Below are 20683 nucleotides of genomic sequence, written 5' to 3'. Positions count from 1 at the left end.
GGTTTCAGATACATTTTTTTTGTCTGTTTCTTTTAAGGCCATTGCTAGTGTTCCTTGATATTACAGATTTGTCAGTCTGGAAAATGAATTGTACTTCATCCCTACTTTTTCAAATCAGTCTCACATCTGATGGTTCTCTCATAGGTCAGGTTGCCGAGTTGAGTTCCCTGGTAATTTAGGATCTTTGGAATACACTGGGTAAAGTAGAATCTGTCACAACCCTGTATAGCTCTGAGAGGAGTCTTGTGCCTTTTAAGCTCAGCAAAAGCCAGAATGCCTTGATGTTCATCGTGTTACACTGCTGCAGTCATTACACTAGGGTTATCCTGCCATCAGGCGGTTCCCCAGTCAGCCTGAGTTCCAAAGTCTTGGTCCGGCGTCGGTTGCTGTCGCCTCCTCCCTGACGGCAGTGCCACAGGGGTATATAAGATGCAGCCGACACCATTTTCTTCAGTCTTTCTTACCGTGTGGTGCCCAAAGCAAAAGCAGTTCGCAAGTGCCGGTCGGCCGTCTCCTGAGATTTTCATTCCGAATCCAGAACCGAAGTCTTCTGCAAAGCTAAGTACCCCGTTGGGGAAACTTTTTCTTGCCTCAGACCAATGTCAGTAAAAGTTAATAACTGTATTTCTTGTGGGAAGCAAATACCTCATAAGGATTTCCATTCATATTGTATCCCATGCCTAGGCCCAGACCACGACGTCATTGGTTGTCGGTTTTGTGCTAGGTTTAACAAGCACACTATTAAACGTCGGTTTGATTTTGCCTGACATTATTTTGGTAGAAAATTCAATTATACCATGCCGTCGGAACTTCCGACGACTGGAATACACAAAAAGCGCAAAGACGAGGATAGGCATCTGAGGCCCAAAACTGACGACTAAGCCTCTTCTAGGCCAGTCGCCAGTTCTCCGCTTTTCAGCGAGGCGCCTTCGCAGCCCCTGACGACCGGTTCTGTAGAACCACAGGCCGCCTCTGACTCCCACGTGGAGATGGCTGGGCCTTCGGACGCACAAGTTATTCAGCCTACCAATACTAACCTTTCAGAGGGATCTGGAGTAGCTGAGCAACCCACAGCTTTAGAGGGTGTCTTCAGACCTACTCAGTTAAGCATTAAGCCCTCAGCTAAGTCTAAGCTTCCTTTAAAATCAAAGAAACAAATACAGCATTCTCCAGGACAGGCCTCCAAGCCTAAGAAACAAATGCTCAAAATGGCCAAAAACCTAATCACTCTGATCAGGGGGTCACATCCCCCTCCTGATAAAAGGCCTAGACAGGATGCAGACTATGACTCATCCGACCAGGTGTCCATCTCTTCTGATTCATCCTCAGACCTAGGATACTCTTTACCCACTTATGAGGATTCTGATGCTGAGGGATCAATTCCATCAGCCTCACCACCTGAGGACTACTCCTTTGGGGAAACCCTACATACCATGAGGGAGCATTTCCACTGGGAAGGCCAGGATTACTCAGAATCCAAGAAAAGGCTCAGAGACTTCCCTTTATTACCTCAACACAGACCCCTTGCTATTCCGCCAGTGTTAGATATTGTGGGTGATGTGTATACTGAATCCAGCTTAAGTCCTGATTCCTTACCTCCAGCCCCTGTTAAACCTATACAGAGTCCCTGACTCACATAAATTTCTGTATAAAAGCCCTGTAGCTGACCCTGAAACTATTTCTCTGGGACCCAAAGGAGTTAAGGCCTCATCAGCCAAGAATCCAGTTCCCTCTGACAGAGATTCCAGAGCATTAGACAGATGGGGAAAGAAAGTATATACGTCTGCAACTTTAGCAATGAGAGCCTTAAATTGCGAGTTTCACATGCTAAAATATCAGCAATTTTTACTGTCGCAGTTAAAACAAAAAATGCTTCCAGAATCAGATCCTCCTAATTTTAAAGAAATACAGGATTTATTGCATGCAGCTAAACAAGTGGGAAAGCATACTTTGCAATGTGGTTTTGATTCTCTAGAGGCCTCCTGCAGAGCAGCAGTTACAGGCTCTGTCATTAGAAGACATGCTTGATTAAAAGAACATACGTTACCAGATCGTTAAAGCAAAATTATTGGATGCACCTTTGCAGCAGGATGTGTTATTTGGAGGTAAGGCAGAAGAGGTATTAAAGAAAATGGAGGATAAGGCAAAATCTATGCAAACGGTGAAGGATTTCTTACAGGTTCAGCCTCCTAGATTTATCAGAAACTGGCCAACTAAGAATTGGTCCTTTCCAATTACAGACAGACCTCAAAGGGGAAGATACAGATGTCCAAGAGGTAGAGGTCAAACACAAGGTCCTTAAGGCCTCGACAATGGTTTGCATCAGGCCAGAAAGAAGGGGAAGACAGGCCCTAATCATATAAAAAGCAGCTCCAATGACTTCCCACTACAGCTGCCAAACAAATCCTTCTTGGCAGCCCCCTTGGGAGGAAAACTGACACTCTTCTACCACAATTGGCAAATGATCACCAAAGACAAATAGGTTCTCAACATTGTATTTCAAGGTTACAGGTTCCACTTTCACACTCTGCCAAGGTTAAAAGGAATGCCAAATCTGCCACCAAATCAATGGGCAGAGGCTCAAAAACAAATTGCAGCACTCATGGATATGAGAGCTATTGAGCAGGTACCATCACAGGAGCAAGGACAAGGATTTTACTCAAGACTCTTTCTGGTACCCAGAAAGGACAAAGCCTGGAGGCCCATTCTGGATCTTTCATCTCTAAACACTTACTGGATGTTCTGAAATTCAAAATGTTGACACTACAGCAGCTTCTTCCCATGCTGGGCAAGAAAGCTTGGCTCGTGACTTTGGACCTCAAGGAGGCATACCTGCATGTCCCTATCAGACAAAACTGCAGAAGATACCTCAGATTCACAGCTGGTTCAATGCACTACCAATTCTCTGCACTGCCCTTTGGCTTATCTACTAAGCCCAGGGTCTTCACAAAGTGCCTGGCACCAGTAATTGCATTTTGCAGACAGAAAGGAATTCAAATTTATCCGTACCTGGACGACTGCCTGATTCAAGCAGAGAGCAAGGACATTCTACTAAAGCATCTGGCATTCGTAAAAAAGTTAAGTTGCCTGGGGTACACAGTAAATGAAAAGAAATCAAAACTAGTGCCCTCACAAGAGATTATATTCCTGGGTGCAAGCTTGAACACAACGGCCCAGATGGCTTATCTCACACCAGACAAGCAAGGACAATTGACTCAATATTTTCAATTGATGGCAACAAAGACCCAACTCCCTGCAAGAAAAATTCTGCAGGCCTTGGGTTACATGGCATCCTGCATACTACTAATTCCATATGCCAGACTGCATATGAGGAAACTACAATGGTACCTAAAGAATGTATGGTCTCAACACTGTCAGTTTGGAAACAGTTATACCACTAATCCCTTGCCTTCAACAGGAGTTTCAATGGTGGGCTCAAGCTTGTCACCTCAACAAGGGACAGCCTTGTACACAACCCACAGCAAGGCAAACACTGACAACAGATGCATCGGATTACGCCTGGGGAGCACACGTGACAGGCAAATGTATTCAGGGCACGTGGTCCGCAGAACAAAGGCATCTTCACATCAATCAAAAAGAGATGCTAGCTGTATAAAATGTCCTTATAGCTTTCAAGGACCTGCTGCATCCAGGGCAACTACTGCTAAAGACAGACAACACCACAGTTATGTGGTACATAAACAAGCAAGGGGGCACTAACTCCTACCCCCCTATGCAGACAAGCTATGACCTTGTGGAACACAGCTATAAACCTTCATGTTCATCTGCAAGCACAATTCCTCCCAGGAACGAAAAAAACACTGGCAGACAACTTAAGCAGAAACATCATGGATCCACATGAATGCGAATTGAATCCACAAATATTCAGAATGATAACACAGAAATGGTGGAGCCCGGACATAGATCTGTTTGCATCCCTAATAAACTGCCAGCTTCAAAAATTCTGCACAAGGAGTTACCATCCACAAGCATGGAAAGTGGATGCCCTCTCATTCAGCTGGGAGAACCTACAAGTATACGCTTTCCCACCACTACCTCTCCTGCCAAAGGTACTCATAAAAGCTAGGCAAGAAGAGCCAAAGATGATCCTGATTGCACCAGACTGGCCACACCAGCACTGGTACCCAATCTTAAAGAGCTTAGCACAAGAACCACCCTGGATTTTGCCTCAAATCCCACATCTGCTGACTCAGCACAACAATCAAATACTACACCGCCAGCTAAAGACTTTAAACATAGCTGCATGGAAGATTCCTTAGTCAAGCAAGCAATGCCTCTCTCCAAGGCTGTTATGGATGTCATTCTGGAGGCCAGAAGGCCTAGTACCAGGAAAGCCTATTTGGATAAATGGAAGAGATTCTGTGCCTGGAACCAAGCTCATAGCCTTCACCCTCTTGTCCCAAACATTCCTCAGATGCTACAATACTTAACTGAGATGCTGGACAAAGGCCTCTCCTTCTCATCCATCAAGATGCATGCCTTTGCCATCTCTGCTCATTACAACACGGATTCACCAATTTTCTCTCATCCTCTGTTAAAACAGTACCTCAGAGGGGCTAAAAACATAAGACCGCCCTGTAGAGCAGCTACTCCAACTTGGGACCTCAACTTTGTTTTGGAAAAACTAACTTTACCTCCTTTTGAGCCAGCTAACAGCAGAATTAAAATATATCTATTCGAAAACTGCTCTGCTCCTGGCAATAACATCAGCACGAAGAGTTTCAGAATTACAGCCACTAATGGCAGTGGAACCTTTCCTCATTTTCCACCAGGACAGGGTGTCTTTAAGAACTAACCCTACATTTATGCCAAAGGTGGTATCCAGTGTGGCTCTAAACAAAACTATTCACCTGCCAACTTTTTATCCTAAACCACAGAATAAAGGGGGGAGACTACTGCACTCTTTGGACATTCACAGGCAGTTACTCTTCTACTTGGACAAAACCAAAACTTTCAGAAAATCTGAGCAATTATTGGTAGCATATGCTGCAAGAGCACAGGGAAAAGCCATTTCAAAACAGACTATCTCCAAATGGATAGGACATTGTATACATTTCTGTTACACGTACCATGGCAAACCTGTACCTAGCAGCATTAGATCTCACTCCACCAGGGCAACAGCCACTTCAACTGCCTACCTCAGGGGAGTACCTACCAAGGATATTTTGGAAGCAGCAACTTGGAGTTCTGTACATACCTTCACCAAGCATTACCATTTGCCTCTATACTCTAAATCCAGAGCTGGCTTTGCCACTGCAGTGCTGCAGGGCCGTATAGCCACCCCTAATGCCTTATAGAACCTGATGTGTATAACAAAGATCATAAAAGGATTGTGCAGCTAACTATTTAACCAGTTAAACACACTATGCATAACTGCCTCTTCAGGGATGATCTAGGAGTTTTTTGGTTAAGTGTGATGCTCGTTGTCACACAGTAGGCAAATGGAAACCAAAGGAACCAAACTAGTGACTACATGATTAAACTTGTTCAGCAGCTCATGTCTCAGTTCTCTGCAGTAAACTGCTAGGTGGCTTGCTCAGTAATGTATGGCATATAATTAAGTTGTTTATATTTTCCAAATGCTTTTTATGTCTCTAATAAATTGTTTGCATGTTTCTCCAGATTTTTACATGAAATTCTGTGGTCTACACAGAGCTTGTTTATAGGTTGCAGTAGTTAATTACCAGTCTAAATGTACTGCCAGCATGACGGAAGACTTCTTACAGGCATGTGTTGAAAATTTGCTTTTAAAATATAGTATCAGAAAGTTACTATGTTTTCATTCGTGATCATTTGCAGTTTTTTGCCTATATTTTTACATAATTGAAGTTGGGGGTTATTATAATGGTTAAGGTGTTTACCTTACCGACATAAGGTTCAAGATTTAATTCTCACCTTGGGAGCAGGGCTGGGCTTTGAAAGGCTCCCTCCATTGAAGTGGATGCCATGCAGATGCCTTCCTAAGACATATCTGTGAAAAGGCCACTGAAAACAATTCAAAGGAATGAGACTTGTCTGGGCCCAAAAGTGGTTTTCCCAAGTTCCTGGAAAAGAAACTAATGCAGTGCAACAACTATAAATCGCCTATGAATGTATGAGGTTCTTTAGGCACCACCGATGCAGTGGTTCATTACTAGTTTGAGTACTGTACTTGAAGTAAGGCTGTAATAGTGCTGTGCTAAAAGCATACTATTAAAATATGACTTACAAGGCTACTTTGTATTTTGTGAATTTTATATCCTAACCATTTGCAGTATTTTGACTTAGTTTTATGTGAAACCCTATGGACTTCACAAAGTACTTGTCTGTATGTTGCATTGGTTAAATACTAGCTTATGTGCATTGATAGAAGGATGTTGATAATAGACTGAAACAAATGTGTCTCAGCCAATCAATATGTAAGCATCATGTTATTTTTTAAGGAATTGAGCCCAACATTATGTATCTGAAGTACTTCTGTTGACAGCTTCAGTCTCTTCAAACATTTAAATGTCTAACCTTGTAGGCAACCCTTTGCTCAGGGAAGCTCCTTTCAAGTTTTGTATTAACTCTCTGGGAAAGAATGGGGGATCTTGTTACCGCTATGTATGTACTTGATGCTAAATGCAGTCTGTTTTTAGTCTAAAAATATAGTTTTCATAGTCTGCACTGTATGACTTAATTGAAGTGTCATACAGCAGGACTACGTATTTTCACATGTGATCTTATTGTGTCTGCTGAATTAGCTAACTTCGCATGGGAATTATAAAACTTGCCCTTCCCCTGCTGTCCCAGTGTTGGCTGTGTCCCATCCCATTGCTGTGTTCTACATTTTCCTGCTTTGACAGTCATTCTGTCTATCAAACTTGCTTTCACCTTGGGTTACTGGTAGCACAATGGAGGTAACGTCTGTGCAGTGGGACTCCTAAAAGATGTTATATGGGCAGTTGAAGTGGTACCATCAAGTCCTCATTTGAATATTCATTGTTTGTTGCCACCTTGTGCCAGTTTGTAGGAAGTAAAATTCACAAGTAGCTGGATCTGTTCTGGTTAAGCCCATCTATTGGTATGCATCACGCAGAGATTTCTGACTTCTAATTTGATAAACTGGATGTTTTATTTTAATTTTGTACAGGTACCGCGCAATCCAGAACTTGCAAATGCTGTCCAGTCACAGAAAGAAGAACAGCTTAAAATTGATGAAGCAGAACCTCTTAATGATGAAGAGTTAGAAGAAAAAGAGAAACTTCTTACCCAGGTAGTGTTTCAGTCCTTTGTCTTTCATCACTAGTTCTTTGAGCAGTTAGGGAAAAGTCCTAACTCTGGCCCTGTTCAAAGTTAATTTTTTTGTGTCCCTCTACTTCTCTCTCGAATAGTTTTCCAAGGGGGCAGAGATATCTCGATGGATAATAACTATGGTTTGAATATCACTTTCTCTTTCATCATGGGTCCTATGTTTATGTATTTAACGCATTGTGTCCTTGGACAATTCTTTGTGAGTTGTGACTTCTGTTGTAGTCCTAGTAAACTGTCGCCAAGGTTTTTATACAAGCACCAGCTGACTTAAATATCAGAGAAAGAATCAAGCTTATCTTTTTAGATGCAATCCATTTTCCACAGACAAACATTAGACCTCTTAGCACTCACTGATTTTGCAAAATGCCTTTAATTCTGCCTCATGTATTCTCCCTGTCTCTCATAAAGTTTTTTTGAATTTTTGGTGGATTAAAGGCAAATGTAAAATCAAGAGTAGCAACCACAGAGAAGGCTGTATGCAAATAAAATCACCTAACTTTTCAGAAAATGCATGTTGATGCAGATCCTTTTGTTCTATGAACTTTTTAACTGAATGAGAACAACAATTAAAAAAAAAAGAAAAAGAAAGAATTGTTCATTTTGACCCCATCCATCATTATTTTTGGCCTCCACAATTCTTAAGCAAAGAAGTTGAGAAGCATACCACTAACAGTATTAAGCCAGTGAGACCGTTTGTGAAGCAACTTTATTGTTGGGCCAGTGTTGTTAAACAGATGGTAAGGCCTCACTATAGTGGATAAAACTTGCCTCTTCATTTACTAACTTATGGAGGGACTCAGTGGCATTGCATGTGTTTGAAATTTAATTTCAGTGATTTATAAATGCCATTATTCCATTCTTAAGTGATTCTTATGAAGTAATTAGTCATTTTTACTAACAGTTTTGATCATTTGACATCTGCAAACTGTTAAAAACATCATCTAAAAATTGCTTTCACTGCTTAGTTATACTTCAGGAGTTGTGCCAAAGATATAGCAATCTTAAGGGTACAAGTTGTGTTGGGAGGTTAGCTCAATAGATGTTACAGCATTGCCCACTTGTATGACCTTGTGTTCCGGGTATGATTTACAAGTATGGTGTGCTTTATATAACTGGCTGGATCCTTTGTCTCAGATTCTTGGTGAAACGTATTCAGGCTGTTACATAAATACAAGTTCCTCAGCAGCAGTTTTAATGCTGCAGTATAATGTCACATCCTTTCTGTCAGAGGTAGTGCACTTTCATAAGTGCTAACAGTAATACTGAAACTAAGTGCAGGTGCTCTAAAGTGGTTCTTCTGATTAACTTTGCAATTGAGTAATTTAGACCATGTCTTAATATCTGAACATTTATTTTACGATCAAATTGTTACATTTTTACCTCTGGATGACCAGTCTGTTTTGGACAATTTTCAGGATACGGGACATCAGATGAGACGCTTATTAAGTTGCTGATTTTGTTCCTCCTGGTTTCCACACTTAAAAAAAATAAATAACTTTAGTAGGTGTCTAGTTTCAGAGTGAGAAGGACTTGCAAACAGCATGTAGAGCTCGATTTCTCACCAGACAGCTCCACCCACTGTAGCCTGCATCATTTTGCTAGCAGTGATAATTATGATCACTAGAAGGCAGATTAAGGTGGCAGGGTCAGTGCATCGTTACCTTCCATATGTCCTCCGTCCTTCTTTCCTACCATTCACCCTTCATCCAAATAATCCTCTTCTATGGAGGCTTCTTCACCAACAGTTCTGTTATCCCCTATTCGATCTGCATGTCTGAAATGTAGTCATAACTGAAAAAAGAGTGGTGGTGTTCCATCTTAAGACATTTCCTGCAGCAGCAAGGCATTCACATTGAGGGTCACAGCTCATCTGATATTTTACCTTTTCATCCATCTGTCCATTTTATAAACTACTTGCTTCAGGGCTGGTTGCAGTAACAGCATGCTGAGCAGGGCAAACCAGTTTTTGTATCCCTGGCAACAGTTCCAAGCTCATTCTGAGATGTGCAGTCATTTCTGAGCAAGCCAAGGGATATAATCTCTACTGTATTTCTTGGGTCTGCACTGGTTTCTCCTAGTGGCCAGAGCCCGGTATCCTTCCCACAGGAGGAGGCATTCAGGGGAATCCTTGCCTGGACCACCTTTGTCTTACTGTTTTCAATCCAGATGAGCATTGGTTCTTTCTAAGATCTTCCTGAGTTGCTAAAGTCCTCAGATTATCATAGAGAACTAAGCCCAGTAAACATGTGAAGGAGCATAATTTCTACTGCTTATATTTAAACGCTTTTCCTTTTGGTCAGTACCCACACCCTTTGACTATAGATGCGAATGGGAAAACAGACTGAGTAAAATGAGAACATCATGTGACCTATCTTCACTTCACCACCGCAGTCCTTTTCCTTGGAAAAAAAAAAGCAACTTGTGATTTAGAGATGATTTTCATCTTTTTCACAGTCAGCAGTGAAATGTTCCATCAACAAGATACAAGGCACCCTAGACACGAAGACTGAATTACAAATTCTTTATTTACAAGTATTGCACAGGTTTAGTGCTTTCATCCAAATGCTGTTGGACTTCTTCAGAACAATGATTGTTAAAAGCTCAACCCTTATATACCCCTTGCCAATTAAACAATCAAATAGTTAAAAATAACTAATAAGTTAAAAGATTCACTTGTCATCCATTAAAATTAATTAATAAATATATATAATGAATCAACAGTTCTGACCATTTGTTAAACACACCAATTACCTGTTAAACACACCAATTATCTGTTAAAATTCTAACACAAACACTATAAAAACAGCAAAAATCTGTATAAAATGCAAATTGCCAGGAGCACTAGTTATGTATTAACCCAAAATATATTTTAATTTAAGTATAGCTGCTATACTAAGACTATCATTGATGCCTGGAAAAGTGGTTGAATCCAACCTCAATTGCCGCCTTAGTTCACAAAAGTCTAAATCAAGGTCTTAACACCCTACCCTGCCTATCCTTCACTAACTGCTATAAAACAACAAGTGTAAACTTGTGGCATGGGTTTTTAGTAATGTGTCTTGCTACGATGTTAGTAGACCTCATGTTCTTAATGTCAGTATTGTGCTCCCTAATTCTATCCTTAAAATGCCTGCTGGTCTTGCCAACATAAAAGGCGGAACAGTACTCACATTTGGCCATATAAACTAAATTTTTGCTGTTACAGTTAAAATGTCCATGGAAATAAAAAGTTCTCCCGTTAATACAAATGCTTTCACCGGTCTCAAAAATATATGCACATGCATTGCACCTTCCACATTTAAAATTACCAGGTGCTCTACTATTCTGATGTGAATCAGTGTAGGCCCCCATTTCCAAAAACTCCTTAAAGGATCTTTCCTTCTAAAAACAATCTTAGGGGGTCCCCCCCACCTTATCCATGAAGAAGCTGTCAGCAAGTAATCTCCAGTTCTTTAGAATATGAGTCGCCCATTCAGCATCCTGATTCAAAGTGGTGATGAACAGTAATCCATCGCCCATTTCCTTCTTGCATCAAAGTGATAATTCCTTAGCATACTAGTGCCATTTCCATTATCAGAGTCCACAATACCTCTCAATATGGGCTTATAAACACCCCCGCTGTTTTAGATCCAACGTCTCCTGCCAAAATTGTACAAAGAGCCTCAGGGTAACCTCTCTTAACAAGTACCTTTGTCATGAACTCAGGCTCCAATAACAAATCATGATCAACTGTTATCATTCTGGCAGCCGTTACAAATTGTCCTTTGACAGTAGACTTTTTCTGGCGGTAAGGGTGCCAGCTACCAAATTCCAAATATGAAGGGGAAAATGTAGGTTTTCTAAACATGTTAGATCTCAGTGTTACTGTCAAGGTTTGACACATTATCCTTACTATTTTCATGTGGGAATTTAAAAAAACTCAACTGTGTGGTTAATGTACTGTAGAAAATGTTTTTAAGTTTTCTTCCTCTCCATCCCACACAATAAAAATATCATCCAAAAATCTGGTATAGTGTTTTATACATGCCCAATCTTTACTAGAAAAATATTTATGCTCCCAATGGGACATAAAATTAGCGTGTATTGGGGCACAATCTGCCCCCATAGCTACACCAGTCACCTGCTTGTAATATTGTCCTTTGAAATGTAGGAAATTATTAGTTAACACTGCCTCCATCAATGTAGTAAGAACGTTGACGTCATCCTGATCAAAAAGGTTGGTCTTACCCAATTGTATCCTCAGCCATTCTACCCCAGTGTTGTAGGGTATTACTGAAAATAATGTACATACATCTATGGAAACTAAAAATGTGTTCCTAGTAAAAATAACCCCATTTAAATGCTCTAAAAATTGCCAAGAATCCTTAGTTATATAGGGAAAAGCTCCTAGCCCTTTTTGCAAATGATGATTCAGATATTTGCTTATAAAACAATTCTTAGCCCTTTTGCCATCCACAAAAGGCCTGATTTGTAAACATTCAAGGCCTTTGTGGATTTTGGGGATACCAAAAATATTTGGTATAACTGGATGGTCATTTTTTAAATATTGATCATCCTTGTTGTTAATTTGCCCCTGATACAACATATCTTCTATTAAAAGATCTAATTTTTCTGTAGGCTATATGTATTTCGTTAAGATTGCTTAACAATGTCATCATCTTGTCAGAATAATCAATTATATCAAGAATAACGGCTCCACTACCCTTATCCATATACTGGTATCTGTGGTTAGTTCTAGTAATAAATCCTTCTCCTTAGGTGACAAATTACTTGGTAAGTTATGTGGTCGTTGTCTGTGACCATCTCTTATGTCTGTTTCACAGACCTTCTCATATGTCTTTTTAACAGCATTCAAGGGGAGGGGGGTGAAATAACTAGGTCTCTTCAATACCTTGCCTTGTTCCTCATAATTTCCCCCATTAAACCATGCCTTTAAATTAATTTTGTGTGTGAAGAGTTTCAAATCTATTAAAATGTTGGACAGATCGCCACACGGGGTTGTGTGGGGGAGGCAGATTCCCCATAAGGATCATCATAAACAGAGTCTCTTTTGTTTGGGTCCTTCCCACGACCATACCTTTTGTAGTATCTGTAAAGTGTTTGTGCCTAAGACACTCGGAAGCCGGTTGTCTTCCCTTGCCGTTTATCTTGAAAACCAGTGACTTAGCCCAAGGTAGCATGGTGGAATCCATTAACCTTGAGATGGTCTGGCTAGGTAAGAAGACATCCAAGAAGTCTTAGCCAGATACTTTAGCTATCCAGCCTCTACCGGATGTCACTGTAGAAGTGGGTGATAGCTCTGTAGGCCATCCGGTGTCTACATTGGATTCCTCTGCCACAATCATAGCTGAGGCCAGCATGATTTGTCTTTTTGCACGTCCTCTGAGGCTTTGCAGGCATCTGCTCTGGACATCGTGGGGGGGGGGGGGGGGGTTGATTATCTCGGAGGGTCTTAGAAGACAGATTTCCAAAGATATTTGTAAGGGAGGAGGTTTCTGTTACTCTTATCAAAGCTCGCCAAGGGTAGGAATCACAAGTATTTGTTAGGGGTGATATCCCTTCCAGCAAAAGACAAAGCATGTTTTGGTCCATCCCAAGAATCTTCAAAGGGAATGGCAAGCATTTTACTCGAGGCTTGTTTTCTGCCTTGATGGCCTTAAAGCCTCTTCAATGGGTTTTGATATCTGCTCCACCATGAACCTCTACCCTCTTTTAAATGGGCTAGGAAATTGGATTCCCAGGATGAGGATTCAGTCTGAGGGGTCCTTGTCCTATTCTTCACAGATGTTTTCACATTTGGCTTATAGTTCTGATGAGGAGGAATCTATTAGTCCTGAGTCTCCTTTTGAGGAATTGCCCTTTGGGGGCATAATTGCTAGAATGATGGAATACTTTAAGTGGGATTCTTCTCACGTGTCTGATATTCAGAGAAGATACGAGTTGCTTCAGGTGTATACACTTAAAACTGTCTGCAGTTCCTCCTGTGTTAGCTGCCTTTGTAGGAGACTTGGAAGCAGCAATGAAAATGTCTGATTCTCAGCCACCTGCTGCTAAGAAACCTGATAGGTTCTACAAGTTCCTTGAGGATTGTCAGTTAAGTGTGTACGTATGCTGATCCTTCTGTGGTGTCAGTCTCTTCTGGCACACCTTCCAAACTCTTGCCATCTACCAAACTTTTGCCTTCGACAAGGATAGTAGGGCAATGGAGAGGATTGCTAAGAAGGTCCTTTGGCCTTTAGGGCTATTAATTACAAGACCTATATGACCATATATGTTTTGGCCTTGATTGCTCAGGCTTGGCAGGTTATTTCTAACCTACCTGATTCTGAAGGTAAATCTTCTGCCTTATCTATTTTAGGTTCTACCTCTCAAGTGGCTCGCCACTTTGTCAAGTGTAGCTATGACACTGCGGATGCCTATAACAGGGCTGAAGATTCTGGGTTTGCCATGAGGCATTATTCTTGGCTTTCATGTTCTTTGTGTTTCACTGTTGTAGTCATTACATTTGGGTAATCTGCTGGCAGGTTGCCCTCAGTCGGCCTGATTAACAAAGTCTTGGGTCCTGCGTTGGTTGCTGTCCCTTCTTCCATGACATCAGGTCATCAGGGGTATAAAACTTGCAGCCAACGCCATTACATCAGTCTTTCTTGCTGTGCGGTGCCTGAAGCAGTTCGCAAGTGCCGGTCGGCCGACTCTTGAAATTTTCATTTTCGAATTTCAGAACCGAAGTCTTCAACTAAAAGCCAAGTACCCCGTTGGGAAAACTTTTTCTTGCTCCTTCCTGATGTCAGTAAAAGTTAATTGTATTACTTGTGGGAAGCAAATACTTCATAAGGATTTTCATTTGTGCTGTATTCCTTGCCTAGGCCCTGACCATGACGTACCTTGCTGTCGGTTTTGTGCTTTATTTAATCAGCCCACTATCCGTCGTTGGTACATTTTTGCTTCTAAATATTTTGGTTCTCTGTTTAAGTATCCAGAAATGATGTTGGTTAGCCATCTGACTACCGGATTACCGAAAAGACGCAAAGAAAAAGACAGGCCGTTGAGGTCCAAAACTGCCGACGATGCTTCTCCTATGCCGGTACTCAGTGAAGCACTTTTGCAGTCCCTGATACCCACTACTTCTAATTCCCAGGCCTCTACTGAGACCCATTCGGAGTCAGGTATGCCGCGAGATGCTTCACTTATGGAACCCGTGGATGTGTCCAGAGCCACTGTGCAGGCACTGGCTTCTGAGGGTGTATTCAGGCCTACAGACTTGCATATTAAACCGACTCCACCTTCAATACTAATCTCGATCTATGTCTAAAAAAACAACGCCCAGGCCACATGTTCAGGCCCCTATGCCTAAAAAACAAATGATCAAAATGGATGAAGATTTAATTACTCTAATCAGGGGTAGTCAACCCCTTCTAAGAGGCCTAGGGCTGAACTTGATTATGACTCTTCTGAGCAGGACTCTGTTTCTTCCAACTGTTCTAATGACCTGGATTTGTCCATACCTACTTATGAGGATTCTGATGCAGAGGATTCCACTCCCTCTGCTTCTCTCCCTGAAGATTTTTCTTTTGGAGAAACTTTGCATACCTTAAGGGAGCATTTCCACTGGAAAAGTCAGGAATTTTCTGAATCCAAAAAGAGGCTTAGGGATTTCCTTAATCCTCAGCATAGGCCTTTGGCTATACCTCCTGTTCTAGACATTGTTGATGTGTTTTCGGAATCCAGTATGGCCCCCGATTCCCTGCCTCTGGCCCCTAGTAAGCCAGACAGATTCTACAGGGTTCCCCGAGTCCCACAAATTTTTTTTCAAAAATCCTGTTGCGGATCCAGAAACCCTTTCACAGGGGCCCAAGGGCATTAAGGCTTCTACTGCTAAAAATCCTACCCCTTCTGTTAGAGACTCCAGGGCGCTGGATAGATGAGGTAAAAAGGTTTATACTTCTACAATCTTGGCAATCAGGGATTTAAACTGTAAATTCCATATGCTAAAATATCAATAGCATATTATGGGACTGCTTAAACAGAAAAACAGTTTTGTACCTACCATAAATGTAGATGTCCAGCCATCCAAGAGGGCACCTGGCATCTGGGGACATCTACATTTATGGTAGGTACAAAACTGTACTTTATGCTGATTTCTGACTGTGTGGAAAATAGATTTACAGGATTTATTGCATTCAGCTGAACAAGTTGGAAAACATACTTTGCAATGTGGTTTTGATTCTTTAGAGGCCTCTTGCAGGGCTGCTATTACTGGGTCTGTGCTTAGAAGGCATGCTTGGCTTAAGGAACAATCTCTGCCTGATCATGTTAAAGCAAAACTGTTGGATGCTCCTTTACATCAGGACCGTCTGTTTGGCAATAAGGCTGAATACATTTTGAAAACGATGGAAGATAAAGCTAAATCTATGCAAACTGTGAAAGATTTCTTACAAGTACAACCTCCAAGATTTAGTAGGCACTGGCCTACTAAGAACTGGTTCTTTCCAGCTCCTACCAGAGCCATTCAAGCCAAACCCAGACACTCAAAAAGCACCAGGTTTCAGTCCCAATGGTCTCTCAGAACTAAGCAATAGGGTGCTTCCACTTCCAAATCTGGAAATAACAAGACACCACCCTATTGTAAACAGCCTCAATGACTTTCCTGTAAAATTACCAAACACTTACCTCTCAGCCACCCCTTTGGGGGGGGGGAAACTGGCTCTTCATGCAAAAAAACTGGCAACTTATAACCAAGGACAAATGGGCATTTGTCCCTGGGATACAGATTTTATTTCCACATGTTGCCAACTCCAAATGGGTGGCCAGACCTGCCCCCAAATCAGTGGGCAGAGGCTCAGAAACAAGTACTTTCACTCCTAAACATGGGGGCTATTCAACTAGTACCAGAAGAGGGAGAGGGACAAGGTTTCTATTCTCGACTTTTCCTGGTACCCAGAAAAGACAAATCATGGCGTCCAATTCTGGACCTGTCTACTCTAAACACCTTTCTAGACATTCCAAAATTCAAGATGCTGACTCTTCACCAGATGTTCTTCATGATTCACTGTTGCAGTCATTATATTTGGGTAATCTGCTGGCAGGTTACCCTCAGTTGGCCTGAATTCCAAAGTCTTGGGTCCTGCGTCAGTTGCTGTCTTCTCTTCCATGACGTCAGGTCGTCAGGGGTATAAAACATGCAGCCAACGCCATTTTCTTTAGTCTCTGTGCGTTGCCCAAAGCAGAAGCATTTTCGCAAGTGCCTGTCGGCAGACTACTGAAAAATTGAGTTTGAGTTTCAGAACCAAAGTCTTCACTAAAGCCAAGTACCCCGTTGGGGAAACTTTTTTCTTGCTTTTTACCAATGTCAGAAAAAGTTAATTGTATTACTTGTGGGAAGCAAATACCTCATAAGGATTTCCATTTATACTGTATTCCTTGCCTAGGCCCTGATCACAACGTGCCTGGTTGTTGGTTTTGTGCTAGATTTAACCAACGCAATATTAAGCGTCTGTATATTTTTGCATCAAAGTATTTTGGAAACAGATTTAACTACCCAGAATGCAAGGAAAAGGACAATCCAAAACAGACGACAAAGCTTCATCTAAGCCAGTTGCTGGTTCGTCGGTACTCAGGCGCTTTTGCAGCCCCTGATACCCACTACCCTTCGAGTCGCAGGCCTCTACCGACACCCATGTGGAGTCAGTCATGCAGCAAGGTACTCAAAGTATTGGACGGACGGATGTATCTCCCTCGGATGGGTCTGGAGCCGCTGAGCAGGCACCGGCTTCTGAGGGTGTATTCAGACCTCATCATTTGTATATCAAACTGACGACAGCTGCAAAACCAAAGACAAAAGCAACTTCTAAAACTAAAAAACTGTCTCATGAGCCATGTGCACTGGCCTCTATGCCTAAAAAACAGATGATCAAAATGGCTGAAGACCTTATTACCTTGATCAGGCGTTCCCATCCCCCTCTAGGTAAGTGACCTAGGCAAGACACTGATTGAGTCTTCAGATCAGGTTTCTGTTTCTTCCGATTCCTCTTCTGATCAGGAATTGTCTATACCTCCCTATGAGGATTCTGATGCTGAGGAGTCTATTCCTTCTGCATCTCCTCCTGAGGATTATTCATTTGGAGAAACCTTGCATACGAGGGAGCATTTTCACTGGGAGAGTCAAGATTTCTCAGAATCAAAAAAGAGGCTCAGAGATTTCCTTCTCCCTCAGCACAAACTTTTAGCCATCCCCCCCTGTTTTTAGACATTGTGGATGATGTGTTTTCAGAGTCAAGCTTGATCCCGGACTCCTTACCTCTGGCTCCCACTAAGCCTGACAGATACTACAGGGTACCTAACTCGCATAAATTTTTATTTAGAAACCCTGCTGCTGATCCTGAACCTATTTATTTCACAGGGTCCAAAGGGAGTTAAGGCCTCAACAGCAAAAAATCCTGCACCCGCTGACAGAGATTCAAGAGCACTAGACAGATGGGGGAAAAAAGGTTTATACATCTGCAACCTTGGCAATCAAGGCCTTAAACTGTCAAATCTGAAGTAGTTACTTCATTTGATCTGCAAACTGTGGGTGTCTGATCCTACCTCTGATCTGATCCGGCAGCTTTCAAGATCCAAGATCCGAGCTCCTCCCCCTACCCATAATCCCCTACTACCAACCACATTACCTCAGATCGTTTTTTGCCGCGGCTGAAGAAGCTTCCTTGTGAAGAGCTCCTGGCTGGGTGAGATCATTGCTGGTTTTAAACCAACTTTTTTCAATCAAAGTTGTCGTTGTATGTGTTAGTTCCCTTTTCTGCTTCTTGTGCTAGTTTTTGGTCCCTTTTCTGTTAAATTAATTACTAGCTTATCTTCACTCCCCCTCCTAGTGTTTGGGTGTGTGTGTGAATGATGTCTGAAGGGCCTAAGGCCATTTTTTCTAAATGTACTGAGTGTGGCCACAAGCTTTCTCCAGCTGATGGCCACACTCAGTGCGTTTTGTGCCTGGGGGCAGCCCATTTGTCAGAGGCCTGCCAGATCTGCACGGCCTTTAACCCCCGGGCACTTCGGGATAGGAAGAACAGGCTTATCCTGGTGGGAAAGCTCCCCCAGGAGTCGGCTTATTCCTCTCCCGTTCGGGCTCCAGCTGCTTCGGCAGCTTCGGCACCGTCTATCCCCTTAGCTCTACCCGGGACTCAACCTCCTTCATCGGGTTTGAGCTCTGGGGAAACTAGTGCCTCATCCCTTAAAGAGAAGAGGCACAAGGATAAGGAAGGACATAAGTCCCACAAAAGGCGGGCCGAATCTCATCCTTCGGCTCCGCCTTCGAAACTGCTTAAGTCTCCCTCAAGGGTCTCCGGATCCCCCTCCTCTCGGCGCCGTTCGCCCTGTTTTTCGCCGGAGGAGGATAGGTCTCCCTCGAGATTTTCGAGGCGGCCCTCCCGGCCCACCTCTACTACTTCATCTAGGTCGACCCGAAGCATCTCCAAAGCGGATATGGATCGGATGATGCATCGGTTCTTACAGACCCAAATGCAGATGGGGATGCTCTTGCCTCCCCCCGTCTGGGGGGGGAGTGCAGCCCCCATATTTGCCCCGATCACTCCTTCTCAGACTCGTTTTCGGGTCTCGGAGTCATCGGATCCAGGCCCTTTCGGACCCGGGGAATTGTCGGCGCCGATAGCAGTGGTCTCTTTGACGCAGACTATACCTTCAAGCTTGTCAGACACAAGCTCTCGGGGCCGAGGGCTGAGCGTCGGATCCGAGGGAGTTGCTGTGTCTTCGGCGCTGTTGGCGTCGGAGCACACCTCTGCCTCTGCGCCGACTGCATCGGCTCCGACCCAGATCCCTTCCTTGGATCCGAGGAGATTGCTCTCAGAGGCTGGCGAGAGTGGCTCTCCTTCGGCTTTTGAGGTAGCGGAGAGGGTACTGTCGAGGTCCTCCAGATCTCCGACCCGGGCTTCAGATCCACCCATACCCCCACTGTATGAGGGTCTGTCTTCCATCATCCGTCTATCTGGACAGCCTGCCCAAGCCCTCCAGCTAGTTCCTGTGGAGGAACAACCCGGGGACGAGCCCTCTTCGGGCAGTCCCACCGTGGAGGTCCCTCGGAAACATCGGTGCAAAAGGAGGCACCTGGACTCCCCCGAGTCCGTTACCACAGACACAGACTTAGATGATACAGAGGGTTCCCCAAGGTCACCCCCTGAAGATGTCTCCTTTGAAGACATCATGGAAATGTTGCGTATCAGAGGGGGGTAGTCAGCCCAAAAGCCCTCCCTTGATGAGTCCATGTTCCTGGAGGCCTTTGAGGCAGGCCCATCTACCTCCTGGGTGTCCTCTCTGGCCGACCCCCTGGTGGACTTAATTACCACCAGGGCTTGGAAGGAGCCCAACATCGTGGAGCCAATCCCTAGGCACCCCGATAAAGTCCTCAGCCCACCCACTGATAGACCGTCTTGGGCCAAAGGAACCCCCGTTGATGCTATGTTGGTGGCGGCGGCCACCAAGAAAGAACTTGCGCAGGAGAGTTCTTCGGTTCACCCGCTGGATAAGGAATCTCGAGCGCTTGACCGGATTGGGAAGCGGATGTTTGCTTCAGCGACCTTTTCCATAAGGGCGCTGAACTATATGGCACATACCATTAGGCTACAGCGAGACTTGATTAAAGAATATGCTGCATCCCCCCGGAGTCCATGTCAGTCCCAGACAAAAAGGTTTTTGAGACTCGAATGGCCACTCTAAAATCCATCTCCAATACGTCTATGCGGCTTCTCTCCCATGCAACGGAGGGAGCCGCTAGAGCTAGCGGAGCCGGGGTCGTCTTGCAGCGTCTCTCCTGGCTCCGTCTGTGCGACTTCACGGACCCCTTCAAGGCGTCCTTCGCGAACGCCCCTTTTGACGGTTCTGCCTTGTTTGGTAAAACTGTTCGCGACACGCTGGTCCAAAGCGAAAAGGATGGGAAGACTCTGTCTGCCGTCGGAGTCAGCTTCTCTTATCCCCAAAGATCCTTCTCCAGGAATCAGAGGGGACAAAAGAACCTGTGGTTCCATAAGTCTCAGCAATCCCATCTTGCTGCGGACCACTCGTCCTCTAGAGGTAGAGGAGGACAAGGTGGACGCCGGCCCAGAGGCAGAGGGGGGCCGTATAATTTCGGGTCTAGAGAACCTTTCTCGGACAGACCCGCGCAACAGCCCTGAGGGCTTGCCCGACTGTCCCTCTCTTGAGGCAGTCGGGGGCGATTGTCGGAGCTCCTGTCAACCTGGGAGTTCCTTACAACAGATCGATGGGTGCTCCAGATCATATCCAGAGGTTACTCCATTCCATTCATAAATCTTCCCCCCAAACCCAGACGTCTCCCCGATGTCCCACCCGATCAGAGGGAGGCAGCGGCTTTGGAGATTTCAAA

General features: G+C 43.7%; 1 protein-coding gene across 1 annotated transcript in view; it reads left to right on the top strand.

The window, feature by feature from the left end:
• LOC122794851 (SWI/SNF-related matrix-associated actin-dependent regulator of chromatin subfamily A member 5-like) overlaps positions 1-20683 on the top strand; it is a 1390680-nt gene that overhangs the window by 1061550 nt on the left and 308447 nt on the right. The window contains exon 19 of the mRNA XM_044063455.1: positions 7136-7258. Within this exon, the coding sequence (XP_043919390.1) occupies positions 7136-7258 (123 nt within the window). The remainder of the gene's footprint in view (positions 1-7135; positions 7259-20683) is intronic.

The sequence above is a fragment of the Protopterus annectens genome, chromosome 2.part1 (genome assembly GCF_019279795.1).
Source record: "Protopterus annectens isolate FY-2018-M chromosome 2.part1, PAN1.0, whole genome shotgun sequence".
Taxonomy (NCBI): Eukaryota; Metazoa; Chordata; order Ceratodontiformes; family Protopteridae; genus Protopterus; species Protopterus annectens.
This window is presented reverse-complemented; position numbering and strand designations above follow the sequence as displayed.